The following is a 14,299-nucleotide window of genomic DNA, read 5'->3' on the forward strand; positions in this document are numbered from 1 at the left end:
ACTTCTCATTAGATTAAAATGATAGTGAAATACTATAACTGACCCGAATGCGCCAGCTTAAACATCCGCTTAAACAAACTCGCAAAACGTTTACATGTCAGGGTCATGGAATATTTTGCACTATTTACAAAGTTACTTCAGTTTGCCAAAGTAAAATATACCTTGAAATTACGTATTTCTGTTTCTTCTTATTTTTGCAATAAAATTTCCTAATTATTTTTTTTAATATTAAATGGATTTCTACAAACGTTCATTACGTAAAAGCTTCATTATAACATCTATGTTAATATGTTCGTTTTTTCATCTTCTATTCTGTTAAAATTACAATTCTCCTATAAAAGCTTTGTTTAAAGAATAAAGAAAATTGACTGGGAAGAAAGCTGCAATGGGATTAAAATGGATACCCTCGGATAGCCATGTAAAAATCGTTTTAGTGCTAAAGAACTGTTCTAGCCGCTTAAAACTAATTCGCAATGCTATTTTTTCGTTTTGTAATTTTGTGCTGCGAAAATGAGAAAATGTAAGAAACATATGAAATACTTAATAGATTTATTAGTTTGAAATTTTATTTGGATATGTAAGATATTTATCTCACAATATCACACACACACACACACACACACACACACACACACACACACACAATATTTAGATTCATTCGTCAATCAACAATGAACAATCGAACTGATCGGTTACAATAAATTAATGAATAATTATATTATATACATTGCCTTGTTTTGTCAGCTTTTAAATATTTATTTAATCTTATGGATTAATGTACATTAATAACATTGTCATCTCCAGAATCCATGTAAAACTTGCAACGAGTGTCCCTAAAATCCAGTGGCATGCTGTAATCAAAGGAAAGTCATATTTAATACAATTGTAATAGGTCTTAAATGGGTTATCATTAAAAGATTATACACTTTTCCCTGCTATTAACTTTATTTTGAGAATAATCTCGTAACATTACTAAAATTGATTAATATGTGGGATTTTTACAGACTGTAAAATCATAAAAAGAAACAGTTAAGGATGACACTGATTTAAACACATTATCCAGTTTAAGCTCCTTGTTGCTTGCATATTTATTTTTTTTGAAGAAATTTTCAAACTTTTGTTTCTGCTCTGGTGATGTTTTCATACTACACGCATTTTCTAATGTCAAGGGATATTTTCATGAGATGATTTGGAACTATGCCCAGTTGGATCTAGCTTCCAACTCGATTAGAATAGAGTGACGTTACATTGAAGACTTATATTTAATCATTCCTGGAACTGGCTTTACTACGTTCGTAGCGTTGCCCCCAGTCTATATCAAAATCAAAGATATTTTGAAGGCAACCGAACGTTCACAATATATAACCCCATCTTAAGTTTTAAAAAGCTTTAAAACGAAAGAGATTTGTATTAACTTTCGACATATGTTTGACGGCACAAAAATGTTTTTTTTTTGCCAAAGAGATGTACATGTCTACAGATAATAAAAAAATCCCACTTGAATAAAACACATCCAGTTAGTGTTACAACAGTACCCACATTTGTTTCCTACAATGTTACAACGGTACCCACGTTTGTTTCTCAAGTAACACATTTCAGCGGGAGTAAGAGGTTGCGGTGCAAATTTTGGTGTGAATCAATATTGGTACTTGAACATTTTGGCGATGAAATTGTATTACAAAAAACCTTACCAAAATTACAACGCTCTTGACCTTTTTTCAGAGATAGTTAATATGCCTGATATGTGTGCATTGTCGTGCAGGTTAAAGTTTACAATGTTTAATATCAAGCGTCTTTGCAAAAGATATATATATATATATATATATATATATATATATATATATATATATATATATATATATATATATATATATATATATATATATATTATTCATTGTGTCAAATATAAGCCTAATATAGTGATAAGACAAAGGAAACAAATGTATATATATATGAATGTTTATGCAATGGCAGGCGAACCAAAACTTGATTTCAGAGTGAGGCAGCAAGATTAAGGATATTTGTTAAAAATTAAATACCTTAAAGTTTTAACTAATACTACAGTAATGCTACTGTATCAAAGGAATCGTGTTGTGCTCACGGATATTTGGAGTCCCTGACGTAAAGGATACCACCTTTTCAGGCATGTTTTTGGAATTCATTTTTAGGATTTCACTCTTTGACAAACTCGTTCCTTTGCACATATAAAGAAAGATCGTATAATCTGTATTCTTGCATAATATTAAATCATATATAGTTTAAAATATGATAATATATATAATTATTTCTTAAGCATCGTCAAAGTTTCTACCGAGGAAGTTTAAAACGTTTATTTCTTTGATCATTTAACTCTAACATAGTTTTTCGTAATCAGCTGATACAGTGATACAATTCGATATAGATGTTATGCCATATGTAGGTGCATCGTGACAAATCTGGGCCCCGGTCACTACTGTTTTATTTACAAGAATCATGAGTGATTTGTACAGTACTGAGGTAATGAATAGTCCAAGAGCCTCTACAATTGGTAAATGCTAAATCTATTGAACAAGGAAGAGTCATTAGTTGGTATAATATTTTAATTTTATTTAATAACTTATCTTACAATTTTCAGATGGCTATTCGGAATCTGTTGATCAGTCCGTTGTTTTATTTGTGCCTCTTCTCGTTGAATGTTGTCTTATCTTCTTCATGAAAAGATTTACACCACCTTCTGAATATCCTTGATACGATCGTCCTATAAAATGCATTTTAAAGATGTGATTGAGAGGAAGAATCTTACTTTGACCTATGATATTTTATCGAAAGAACTGGTGAAAAGCATGAAACCTAAATGTAAAGCCATGTAATATAATTTGGGTTTCCGCTATCGATTTCTATAGCCTTGAAGTGGCATTTATTCCAACGAGAATTGGAATGAAATCAACACGACATTTCAGCTATATTTTAACGAGCCAAGATTTGCCATTATAGTGTTCTACTGCAACAGCTCCGAAGACAAATATGGTACATAATCTACTGTAGATGGGCAAAATTTAATCATGAGTGACGCAAAATATATTGCTTGTTATATGTATTCAAGTTTCATCCGCACGAGAAGAGAATGAGTTCCTTAGTTTATGAGTTGTTAGTAGACATTTACAGTAATACTTATGCAAAGTACTGTGAAGGAAGATTGATTGCATATTAGTAGCAGTAAATTGACAAATGAATAGTCAACATGACAGAGTGGGCTAGATTTATTAGATTATTATTGATCAGTACAACATGATAAAGAAATTGATTGGTTGAGATTGGCTGGTTAATATTTATCAAGAATGCAACACGCTCTGATATAAATATGACGTATTAATCCGTGTAGAGGGCAAACTTAACAGTAACAAGATGAGGGAGAAGATTTGTTAGTTTATAGTCGAATCTTCCCAAATATTATGGCTGAATTTATAACAGTTTAAGCCTATATCGAGCATATCGTAATTAATCAGTTTTAATTAAATAATTAATTAAAATACTTTATAAAATAGAATCTGGTATTAATTTGCCAAGCTACAGTTTCATGGTCTTTAAGGGTTATGTATTTGTCACTTATCATTTACCCATTGTATTTTACCCTTGACCGGTTTAAAGTTTGTTCTCCAGTTGTTCTGTATATTCGGTATCTTCTTTCATAACAGTAGTTATTTGTATTTGGTGTTCTCTTCCAAAGAAGTCATAAGACATATTTAAGTCATTTAACTCATTCAGTTATTTAATACCTTTGACACTTGTCAGTGATAAACGTTAACTGGCTGACCTGCAGCATGTTATTCGTGATCATTTGCTCAAGGCCTTCCAAACACTTTCAGTTCTGTCTCAACAGTTTATCTACAGTGACGTCTATGTTCAAGGTATTTTGAAACATGCATTTTTAATTAGAATATTAACGTTTTGGATTTACATGGATCTCATTATAACATATTTATGATTTTATTTCCCCATAATCCCTCAGATATTGCGTCCGGAGTTGATTAAAAGTTGAAATCTAAAATTAACTTGCAGAAAAACATTCAAACATTTGGAGATTAGCAGTTTTTCGTCAACAAATGGGAAATTGCAAACATGTAAAATCTGTAAATTACTTTATTGTACCTACCTTAAGCTAAGTTAATGTTGTGATAATCCTACGTTTCTTCAAGTGAATTAACAAAAGGCAGTGAAAACTTCTTTCCCCATATTTTCTTATCTACGGCAATTTGGAGTAAATAGTCCCCGATTGTACACTCGAATTCATCTAACTTTGATTTACCCCGCAATAAAAACACAATCCAGGCGAATCACAGAATGCGTATTACTATTCATTGTTTCAATTGCATGTCTTTGGTAACTGTGAAGTAAATTACAAGCCCAGATCATACTTAACAACACTAATTAAGAATAAGAAAGTATTAATCCGCGTTTATAAATCTACAAGTTGGCGCTAACAATCGCCAAATGAGCAGTCTTGAAGATTAGACATATCAAAGCTATCTTCTTACAGTTAAATATGCTGATTTAAAAGTTTTAAATTGTTATAGTATTACTGGGTAAATTCTGTTGAAGTAAGAGATTTAAAAATAATACTGTGCATGCTAAGTATACGGTAAATATCTACCTTTGTTTGTTATATCAGAGATTATGTGTGCTGTATCAGAAATTGTGTGTCTTGTATCAGACATTGGGTGTGTTATATCAGACATTCGGTGTGTTATATCAGACATTGGGTGCGTTCTATCAGACACCGTGTGTTGTATTAGACATTTTGTCAGATAATGCATGACATTCTCTTGCATGATTCATTGAACGAAAAAGGAAGAATGTCTCGGAATGAAATTTTATATAGCATTTGAGGTGGTAAATATAATCAAATTTTACGCTTCAAAATGTCCCTAATAACCGTTGGCAAATATCGATGAAAAATTCAGAGGAAATGATAACGCCAATTACCTTTATATGGCACTGAGAATTGCTAATATTTTATAATGGGTGCCTGTGCTTGTTACTGATTATTGATTGATGCGATGACATCGGCTGCCTTCAGGAAATAAAACATCTTTGCATAATAAGTCAATTTAATGTGAAAAATTGTTAAAGAATATCCCAAGAGGTCTTGACCAACATGAAATTACTTCTGTACCTTTGGGTCATAAATTCTTATGGTGTTAATGGCCAGTCATAAACTGAATGAATTCTTATGGTGTTAATGGCCAGAAAATGTTTTATTCAGAAGACGTGATTTTCAGATTTGTTAATGTTTCTTAACTGGCTTTGGTTAAGTGATTTGATGATTTTCTAGTCTTCGGCAATATGTTGTGAATGCTAAAATAAAATTCTTAGTACAGTAAGATTTTTGAAAGCAATAAATAATGATATAACTATAGGACACTCGCGCAGTTCGTGCATATTTCAATTTTGCATCAAATAGGAGAGAGATTGTTCATATTGTAGAGTACATATTTATGTGTGATACAAAACGAGAATTCAACCGTAAGTTATTGTGCAAGTCTCTGATTGAAGAAATGAAGTATCCGTCAACTGGTTTGTAGTATCAGCGGTCACTATAAGGTACACATCTATTTCTCTGCAGTGTAACGTTCGTCGCCTAATGAAATTAAGCATCAATTTAATACAGATAAGCCCCTCTCATTCAGACAGTCGTGGGCTCACATCTCGTGGGAGATATCATGTCTGAACTTATGCAGTTCTTAATCATAAGTAACAAAGTGATTCCTCATGGATCAGAAATTATCAGTTACTTCCAGTGGTTTTTTTAGTAGTTTTATTTAATACGAATGGAAATACGGAGGTATGATGCACCATGGAGGAACGTTTGTGCAAATCTGATAAAAATGTAAATTTGAAGAGCATAGACAGCAAAGATAGTTAAAGATGGCTTGTAATGCCTAAGAAATCTGAGATTTTTAGACTTTCGATTTCTGCATTCTTTGGTCAAATATTGAAATGATGTGTACTTCATCTTCCTATAAAGATATTTTACGCAAATCGAGACAGGTCTGTTTTGAATTGATATATTTTACATTAATTTTTGCACAAGCCATTTAAACCTCACAACATATTAAGAACACTGTATTTAGCAAACAACCATTTAAAAACTTATACAAATTTTTAAAGGAACTTAAAAGTTTGCATGTAGTTACATAGTGTGGAAAATAGCATTAAATCCCACTCTGCCATTGATTAGATAGCTTGTTGGATATAAAATAGAATATAATTTGTAAATACTTAATAATTAGTTGAATAATTATATCTTATTGTGATTTTGGTCTTTGATTATATGAGTAAGTCAGAAAGCTAACTATTCAAAGCTTAACTTCATGAAGGACTTAAATACTCCCAATCACAAGTGATGAATAAACATTTTAATGGAACAAACGTCGATAAACTCAGAATTAAATGAGTGTTTCGTCAATTACAATGTGATGGTCCAAAAGATATTTGGAGTCCGGGAATAGCGTTTATGTTCTTTTCTATTAATTTTAATGCATAGCAAATGCGATTGAAGATGTTGCTTGAATAAGTGTGTTTATTTTTGCAGGTTCTTACTTGAAAAAGTACGCTTATCGTTGCAGGTACTTGAATAAACACAGTTATCTTTGCAGGTACTTTAAGATTCTTCAACATTCTGCCTATCCATTTACATTTACCTCTCACAACATGAAAGTTCTTGTGATGGGACTCGGAATGTTAGTTGTCATCATTGCTGTGGGACCTATATATGGATTTGGTGAATATTCCTGTCTAATTGGTAAGTAAAAATAAAATTTACGTACTTGATTAAACTCTTATTAAAACTTTGCCAGTTATCCTCATCAGCACATATAACGTGTACATGTATATTAAAATGCACTGAAGAAAACACCCCCACCCCCCAAAAAATCCTAACTAATTTAATAATCACTTATGTATTGACATCAAATGGGAAAAGAAATTAAATAAGCCAGAGATACTGCCCTCTTTTGAAAAAATATCTGACGCGAATGATAAGTATAAAAGCAGAAATTGATATTGTAGAGAAATGGTCCTGACAATATTCGAACTGCATTGCCATAAACAGTACGGAATGAAAATTTGTCTAAGGCATTCCTTGAAGCCTTAAGGAACTGCCTTGACTCAGAGGTTAGAGTGCCAGACTCGCAAGCAAAAGGATGCGGGTTCGAATTCCAATATTCGATCAGACTGAGTGTGATGCTTTGATGTTTGCCTGAATAGGTCACATTACTCCATTTGTCTCGGCACAGTATAACCTTTCAAGTTTCGCTGTGCTGTGAAATTGCCAATCAAATCAGTGACCAACCATACCTTTTGACAAGCGATTGCAGGACAACACAACATAGGAAAATTCGGAGATGTGGATATTATCTTTCGACTGTGTGTCTGAAAGCTCTTTGTTATAAGCTGTTAATGGAATACCTTTTATTACTGATATGCAAGGGCTAGAAAGTATTTCAAATGCTGTGCTATGAAAAACTATAGCATGCTTACAGCAGATACCCTCAAGGGAACCATGAGCTTGGTAGCAATAATCCAAAGTCTTGTAGACTCCCATTATATATTTTGCAATTCTTATGAGTACAACACACAGTTATTAAAACAATTTAGATATGTAAAGTTATGTTGTAATATTGATAATAATAATAATAATAATAATAATAATAATAATAATAATAATAATAATAATAATAATAGTAATGATAGTAATAATAATAATAATAATAATAATGATAATAATAATAATAATGATAATAATAATAATGATAATAGTAATAATAATAATAATAATAATAATAATAATAATAATAATAATAATAATAATATTAATATCCAAGGTTAACGGGATCTTCTTTCTGCGCTGATTCCTTCACGTAAAGAATAAGTTTGCATGTCGATATCAACAACAAAAAATACATATACGAAACTTTTGTTACATTAGGCACAGTTACACTAAATGAAGCAACAGCAAGTCTTAAAAACATGGATGGATTTACAGTCGAGTTCTTTAAAGTCTTTTGGAGAGATATTGTTCAGTATTTTGTAAGAGTAATCGATTTTGGATATAAAAAGGGCAAGTTATCATCATCTCAGAAAGTAAGGTGTTATAGCATCTCCCTAAAAGGGATAAACCACAACATTTTTTAAGAAACTGGAGACTCTTTTCCTTACTTAATGTATCATACAAGCTTGCATCAGCATGCACTACAAATAGACTTAAGCAAATACTACTATTAATTATAAGTGGTGATCAAACGGGCCTATTAAAGTAGAACATATTTGTACTCTCTTTGACTTTATGTTTTGCTCGAAAAATGCAAGCTAGCTGGACTTTTTTGTGTTTTTATTTGTTTAAATTTTTTTAAAAAATAGGCAATTGGTTCCTTTACGTGGCCTTTTTTGATGAACTTCTAAATTTTAGCAAGGCTTTTCAAAGCTGGATCCATCTTTTCTGTAAAATTATCAAACCTTGTATCACTGTGAATGGACAAATTTCACCATGATATTTTAAATCAAGAGAGGATGTAGACAAGGTGACTCCCTATTCCTATACATTTATATGTTATGTGCATAGATCTCATCCCATTTGACTCTGGATAATCAAAATATCAAACAGAATATCTAGTTTCACATTATGCAGACGACGCGGCCTAGAGAAGTCTCTTAACTCTGGTCTAGATCTTATGTACCATTATTTTAAATGCTCACGACTCATTGCAACTGGAATTACTAAAAGGTACTGCCAAGAATATCGTTTAGATTGGACTACATCTTATTTCACGTATCTAGGTATTACATTCGCAATAGAGTTACCGCTCCGGTGGCCTAGTGGTTAGAGCATCCGCCTCGGATGCGGCAGGTCGTGGGTTCGATCCCCGGCCGAGTCATACCTAAATACTTACAAAAATGTTACTAACAGCTGCCTCGCTTAGCGCTCAGAATTAGGAGGTTTGTGTTAGGACTGGTCTGGCTCGTGTCAGGATAATGTGACTGGGTGGGTCATCATGCTACATGTCATGTCCATGCACTGGGTGAAAAGGCATTTTTGTATGTAAACGATATCGTTAAGTGCAAGGCTGATGGATGAATAAAGATGAATTTTGTAATAAGTTTGAAATGCATGTCAACATCCTGGATTTTAAATGCATGTTCAGAGCCATTAAGGTTTTGTCCAACAAAATTTCATATAAACATTCAAACATACATGGCCCATTTTTACATAAAGCTGTAACTTTGCTCGTTAAAAAAGGGGGATGTTAACATCAAAAGGTAAAAGGTGATACTGCAAGGCTAACATCAGGATTGAAATTGGATCAAGAATATGAGTATAAAGATTAGAGTGACTATAAGGAATACTTTTTCTTTCCTCGTTTCAAATTATATAATGCATAGAATTTATACCATCCAATACATTTTGGAGAAAAAAAATTGAAGAAGTCCCTACAATCATGAGCTCTTTATGTAATGACTCCTTAGAGACTTGATCTCATTTAGTTTGGAACAGTTCCAAAACTCAGCCATTACTTATTAGTTTTATTGGGTGGATAAGGAGTAAGTACAATCATATGCACAATTTTCAAGTTTTAAAAAGAGAATTTATTCTGGTATAATAAACTAAATCAAAAGAGATACTGTGATCAATCTCCTTTTGTTGCAACTGATTTCATATATCTGTCATTGTAGATTTAACAATGAAACAGCAACATACTGCCCATTAAAAAAGATAAATGAAGTTCTATTCCATGTCAGAAAAATATTAGCATATATCTATTACAAATGGAAAATGTTTGATGACAAATGGCAACTGTATAAACATCTCTTTGAATGATTCGTACTATATTTTCAAATCACAACTACAATTTTAATTACGTTCAGATATGTCCATGTATACAATTAAGCTTGTGTGCAATGATGGAGGTATGGCCTCATTTATTTTAAGGATGGGTATATTATAAAGAAAAACTAAGTAATGATATAATATACACATTTGCAAAGCAGAGTAATTGCAAAGATGTTAATACATTAAATTGTTAAAGTTGTTTCCTAATCTATTTATCTGTTTTATTGGGAGATTGATAATAACAGAAAATAATAATTGAAAATGATAATGGAATGTAAATAATGTTAAATGAATAAAGAAAATAGTTAATGTATTAAACTTGTAATAAGTGAATTTGAATCAAGTAGTTACAGGCATATTGCATGAGCATGTATGTACGTATGTATGTATGTATGTATGTATGTATGTCTACATATGTATTGGTATGTGTGTATATTGGTATGTGTGTATATATGTGTACATGACGATAATGTTACAATAAATACTCTCTCTCTCACTCTCATTGCAAATATTAAATTCTGTCTTGGGTCTAGAATTAGAATATTATACTATGTACTAGTGTTAACCATTATTCCCTGGAAAGTAATGTGCACTTATACTGAAATGTGAGGTTTTTAGTGGGATGTTTCCTCGACTACTGCAACCTATACACGGGGGAAAATAAACTGGTAAAACTGTTTTTAACACAGAAAAGAATTGTTACATTATTTTGCAATGAATTATGCTAGTATTCTAAATAGGCTAATTTCTCTAAAAATTAACGACGCATATTTTTATTTCAAGGTTATTTTGAGGTCGTTACGAAGGCTAACTCATCAAAGCTAGTAGAGAATAAGACGACACCAAACCTTAGTATCAGTTGTACACATGCACAAATTACACCAACAAATCAACCAGTACTAAGGGATCCAATAAGCGCACTACACGAGGCAATGACTTCCGGATATGGCGTTCAAATAGGACGAATATTTGCTTCCACAGACAATATCCGATTCTATTTCCAAGTGAAAAATGAAACTTTGTTAGAGAACCTCCGAATCGACTACATGAACGGCAGATTTGCAGAATTTATGTTTGGAGTTTTTGACAAAATTCCAACCGCTTTAAGTGGACATAACGTGAATATCATCTTGGACGAAGACTCGTTCAATTTATACAGACGACTCTTTTTGCCCATTCAAGGTAAGAAAACGAGAATTGGAATCTTCGCTTTTAAAATATCGAAAATATTGATTTTAAGCTTAGTTTAGTTTTCCAGTTTTAGTTTTATCTCAGATGCAGTTGAATTGTTCACACCTGAGGTGAATTGTTCACACCTGAGGTGAATTGTTCACACCTGAGGTCATTTCTATGTACATATGTTACCTTTACATAAACATGAACATAACTGAGTTTCACAGCAGGGTGCTTCCTTCAGCAGTTCTAAATTTCGTAGGTGAGCTATATAAGACCCACTCAGGTCGCTTGTTGCAATTTGATGTATATGCATTAAAATATTGATTACTTATTTCGATAAATTTTCCTCCAAAAACTATCATTTTAACCGTGAATCGGCACATATTTTCCTCTCCATGTACAGATATCATCTAATCATGAATCATACATCAGTTTTAATTTTTTTCAGAACTGGGACTGTGTTCCATAAACATGTTTTCTCCTAATCTTCATTCGGATGTTTGGATTGTATTTCATGTCTTCGTTTCCTTCATTATTCCATATGCCGTGTTGCTGACGTGTTACGCCATCCTCTACTTTCGTACATCAATGACAGTACATACCTTTAGGCCCAACAGCCGTGATGAGTGGGATTGTACCAATGTATTCTGCATGTCCGGCGTAACGGCGTGTCTAATGTCTTTACTCTATTTTTCTTTGTTGTTAGCGACAGCGAACAGAGCATATGTATCTCCATCAATGATGTTTTTTGCCATGTGCTGCTACTATGCAAGCGGAACGACACTTTTTGTTGCATTTGTACTCAATGCATTTTATTATAAAGCTAAAATCAGATGCACGCTATTCAGGAACAGATGGCGCAAAGAAAATAATTCCATAGAAATGTCGGAAGTTTGATGAATAATTACCGTGTCACCAATAAAGTGTAACATACACAGCGCGTGCGGCACCTGCGACCACAAAAAGAGAATACAATTTCTTCCCAATACTAAACGTTGATATCCCAATGGTCTAGAGCGCTGGTCTAAAACAGATGGAAACAAGTCTGGCAGTCATGCGTTTGAGACCATATTAAGGTGAAGATTTTATCAAAGTCGTTTTGGAAAACAGAGTTGATGTTTTTGATCCATAACATCAACAGTAACAAGAACAACAACAACATAAAGAGAAACAATTCTTGGTTCTCACAGAGCTACAAATAATAATACAGAAAAGATTGTATTATATCAGTCGTAACTGACAGCTATAAGAGGGTTCATGATTTTTTGTATCTTTTAGAAAGTTTCAGACTAATCTGCATGATAGCATCGTGCACCATAGACAGATTTTTAAAAATTCATGGGTCGTATTTGGGTAGGTGTATTTTTGTATACATTTTAGTCAGCGTCGCTTTTCAAGATTTCCGCGCCATGCGATTTTAGCATCCATGTGCATGTTATCACATTGGGCCTCAACAACAGTGATTTACAGGCTGGTATTAAGTTTGATGCCAAATAAAACTGGGGTACATATGGGTTCTTATTATACAATTTCCATGGCATAGGTGTTCATTTCAACGTTGCATTTTAGATATACTCATCCTTTGTTTCATCTGATTCACACATAACAAGTGTAATTTCAGGGGTATACTTTTATTTTTTTCAAAGGGTCAAAATGTCCAAATTTATTATTGTATATTACTTATTTTTAAGAATGAATACTAGTGTTCATGTTTTGTGGAGACTAATAAATTGAACTTTTGGAAGAAGAAAAAAAAGTGTGTCCATTCAGTCCAGGTATATTATCTTTATTCTCGTACAGTCTGGGTTTTGAATCGCATACATTCTTCCAATGGTTTGGACGACTAGCATTCTTTGCAGTAGTCCGTTGACTGCGACTCGTCATGTAATAAAATTAAAACTAAAGTTATATGAAAATAGGGATTGGAAGGATTATAAGGATTATAACAAATTGACCGATGGAGACTGATTACGCCCAAAGGCTCCAACGTTGATAGTAAATAACTTTAAAAGAGCAAAAAAAGGAAAAAAGAATTGATACAATTATAAAGAATTGCAATTATAAGAGTTTAATGGCGTTTCTTTTTTAGGTTTATTGTGATATAAATTGTCTGTTTTTTCGACTATCTCATGTAAGCTGTGTGAGTCGGCCACAGACAACTTGTTAACGTTGGAAAAGAAAATTTTCGTTTTCTTTTTTTTTTTTTACCAAACTTGTATCAGAATCGAAGTTCAGAAGATTAAACTCAATTTTCAGAAAAACATGCTCATCCCAACCCCATTTTCATTAATGCTAATAAATGTCATTTTCTCCCAACGAGTAGGCATTTCGAACTATAACTTTAATTTGGTAACGAGTACTTGACTCTTTCTTAATGTGTCTGGCATTTTGTTTTCAGCTTTCAATATAAGGTTTCAAAGGCAAATTACTTGGTCTCAACGCTTTCTGTCATGTTTGATGTCACTTTACACAAGTTTATGTCCCAGAAACTATGGGCGGTAGGTACTGTTGAATGCTTATAAAGGCCATGTCGCTACCAATGGTTCACCCATTCTGCCCTTGCGGCTTATTCTGCCATTTGTACCAGACACATTTTACAGCGTACCCCACCCACTCCAAATATAATTATATTTATAAATTTGTTTAAATTTTTATATTTAAAAAAGGCTGTGTAGACGTTTTCGAAGTTAGACACAATAGTTTCAAATTTATATCAATAAATAATTTCTGATATTTTGCAAGCAGACTATTAATACATATTTCGTGCGGTGAAAGATGTTCCAGGCTAGGTGTACGATAGGGAAACAAAAATTGAATATCTTCATCGAATGACAGATCAGCCATGTAAGATTAACTGGGTATGTTATAACTTTCAGTATCTTTAAAAATACGTAATAAATATATGCATCAGAACAAATAGACTAATAAATAGAGTTTCTCAAATATGTAATGATTTAATAATGAATTTATGAAACGGGTTGAATAATGTCCAGCTTTTACAAGCATTTGCAAGCAAAAGCACATTGTTCAACGAGATTCTGTTTGGCGCCGTTTTTCATGCAATGGAAATAGTTTGGTGAGAAAGAAGAATAAATGATAAAGTTCCTTCTAACGTAGACGCTGCACGTTTTATTTGTTGCGAGTAAAAAAAATAGCCCCAGACACAGTTTTAAATCCATTAACATTCGAAAGTAGATATTTTACAAATTGTAAATCAAAGAGCAACTGTCCTTCCGAATAAATAGAACATTTGACACA

General features: G+C 32.6%; 1 protein-coding gene across 1 annotated transcript in view; it reads left to right on the forward strand.

Moving 5' to 3' along the window:
* The window catches only part of LOC149785115 (uncharacterized), a 37,014-nt gene extending 23,963 nt beyond the window's left edge, over positions 1–13,051 (forward strand). Inside the window, exons 2-4 of the mRNA XM_089931185.1 lie at positions 6,636–6,781; positions 10,649–11,047; positions 11,490–13,051. Coding sequence (XP_089787311.1) covers positions 6,636–6,781; positions 10,649–11,047; positions 11,490–11,938 — 994 coding nt within the window. The 3' untranslated portion in view covers positions 11,939–13,051. The remainder of the gene's footprint in view (positions 1–6,635; positions 6,782–10,648; positions 11,048–11,489) is intronic.
* Positions 13,052–14,299: the final 1,248 nt, after the last annotated feature.

The sequence above is a fragment of the Sinohyriopsis cumingii genome, chromosome 13 (genome assembly GCF_028554795.1).
Source record: "Sinohyriopsis cumingii isolate HCF-2022 chromosome 13, ASM2855479v2, whole genome shotgun sequence".
NCBI classification, from domain to species: Eukaryota; Metazoa; Mollusca; class Bivalvia; order Unionida; family Unionidae; genus Sinohyriopsis; species Sinohyriopsis cumingii.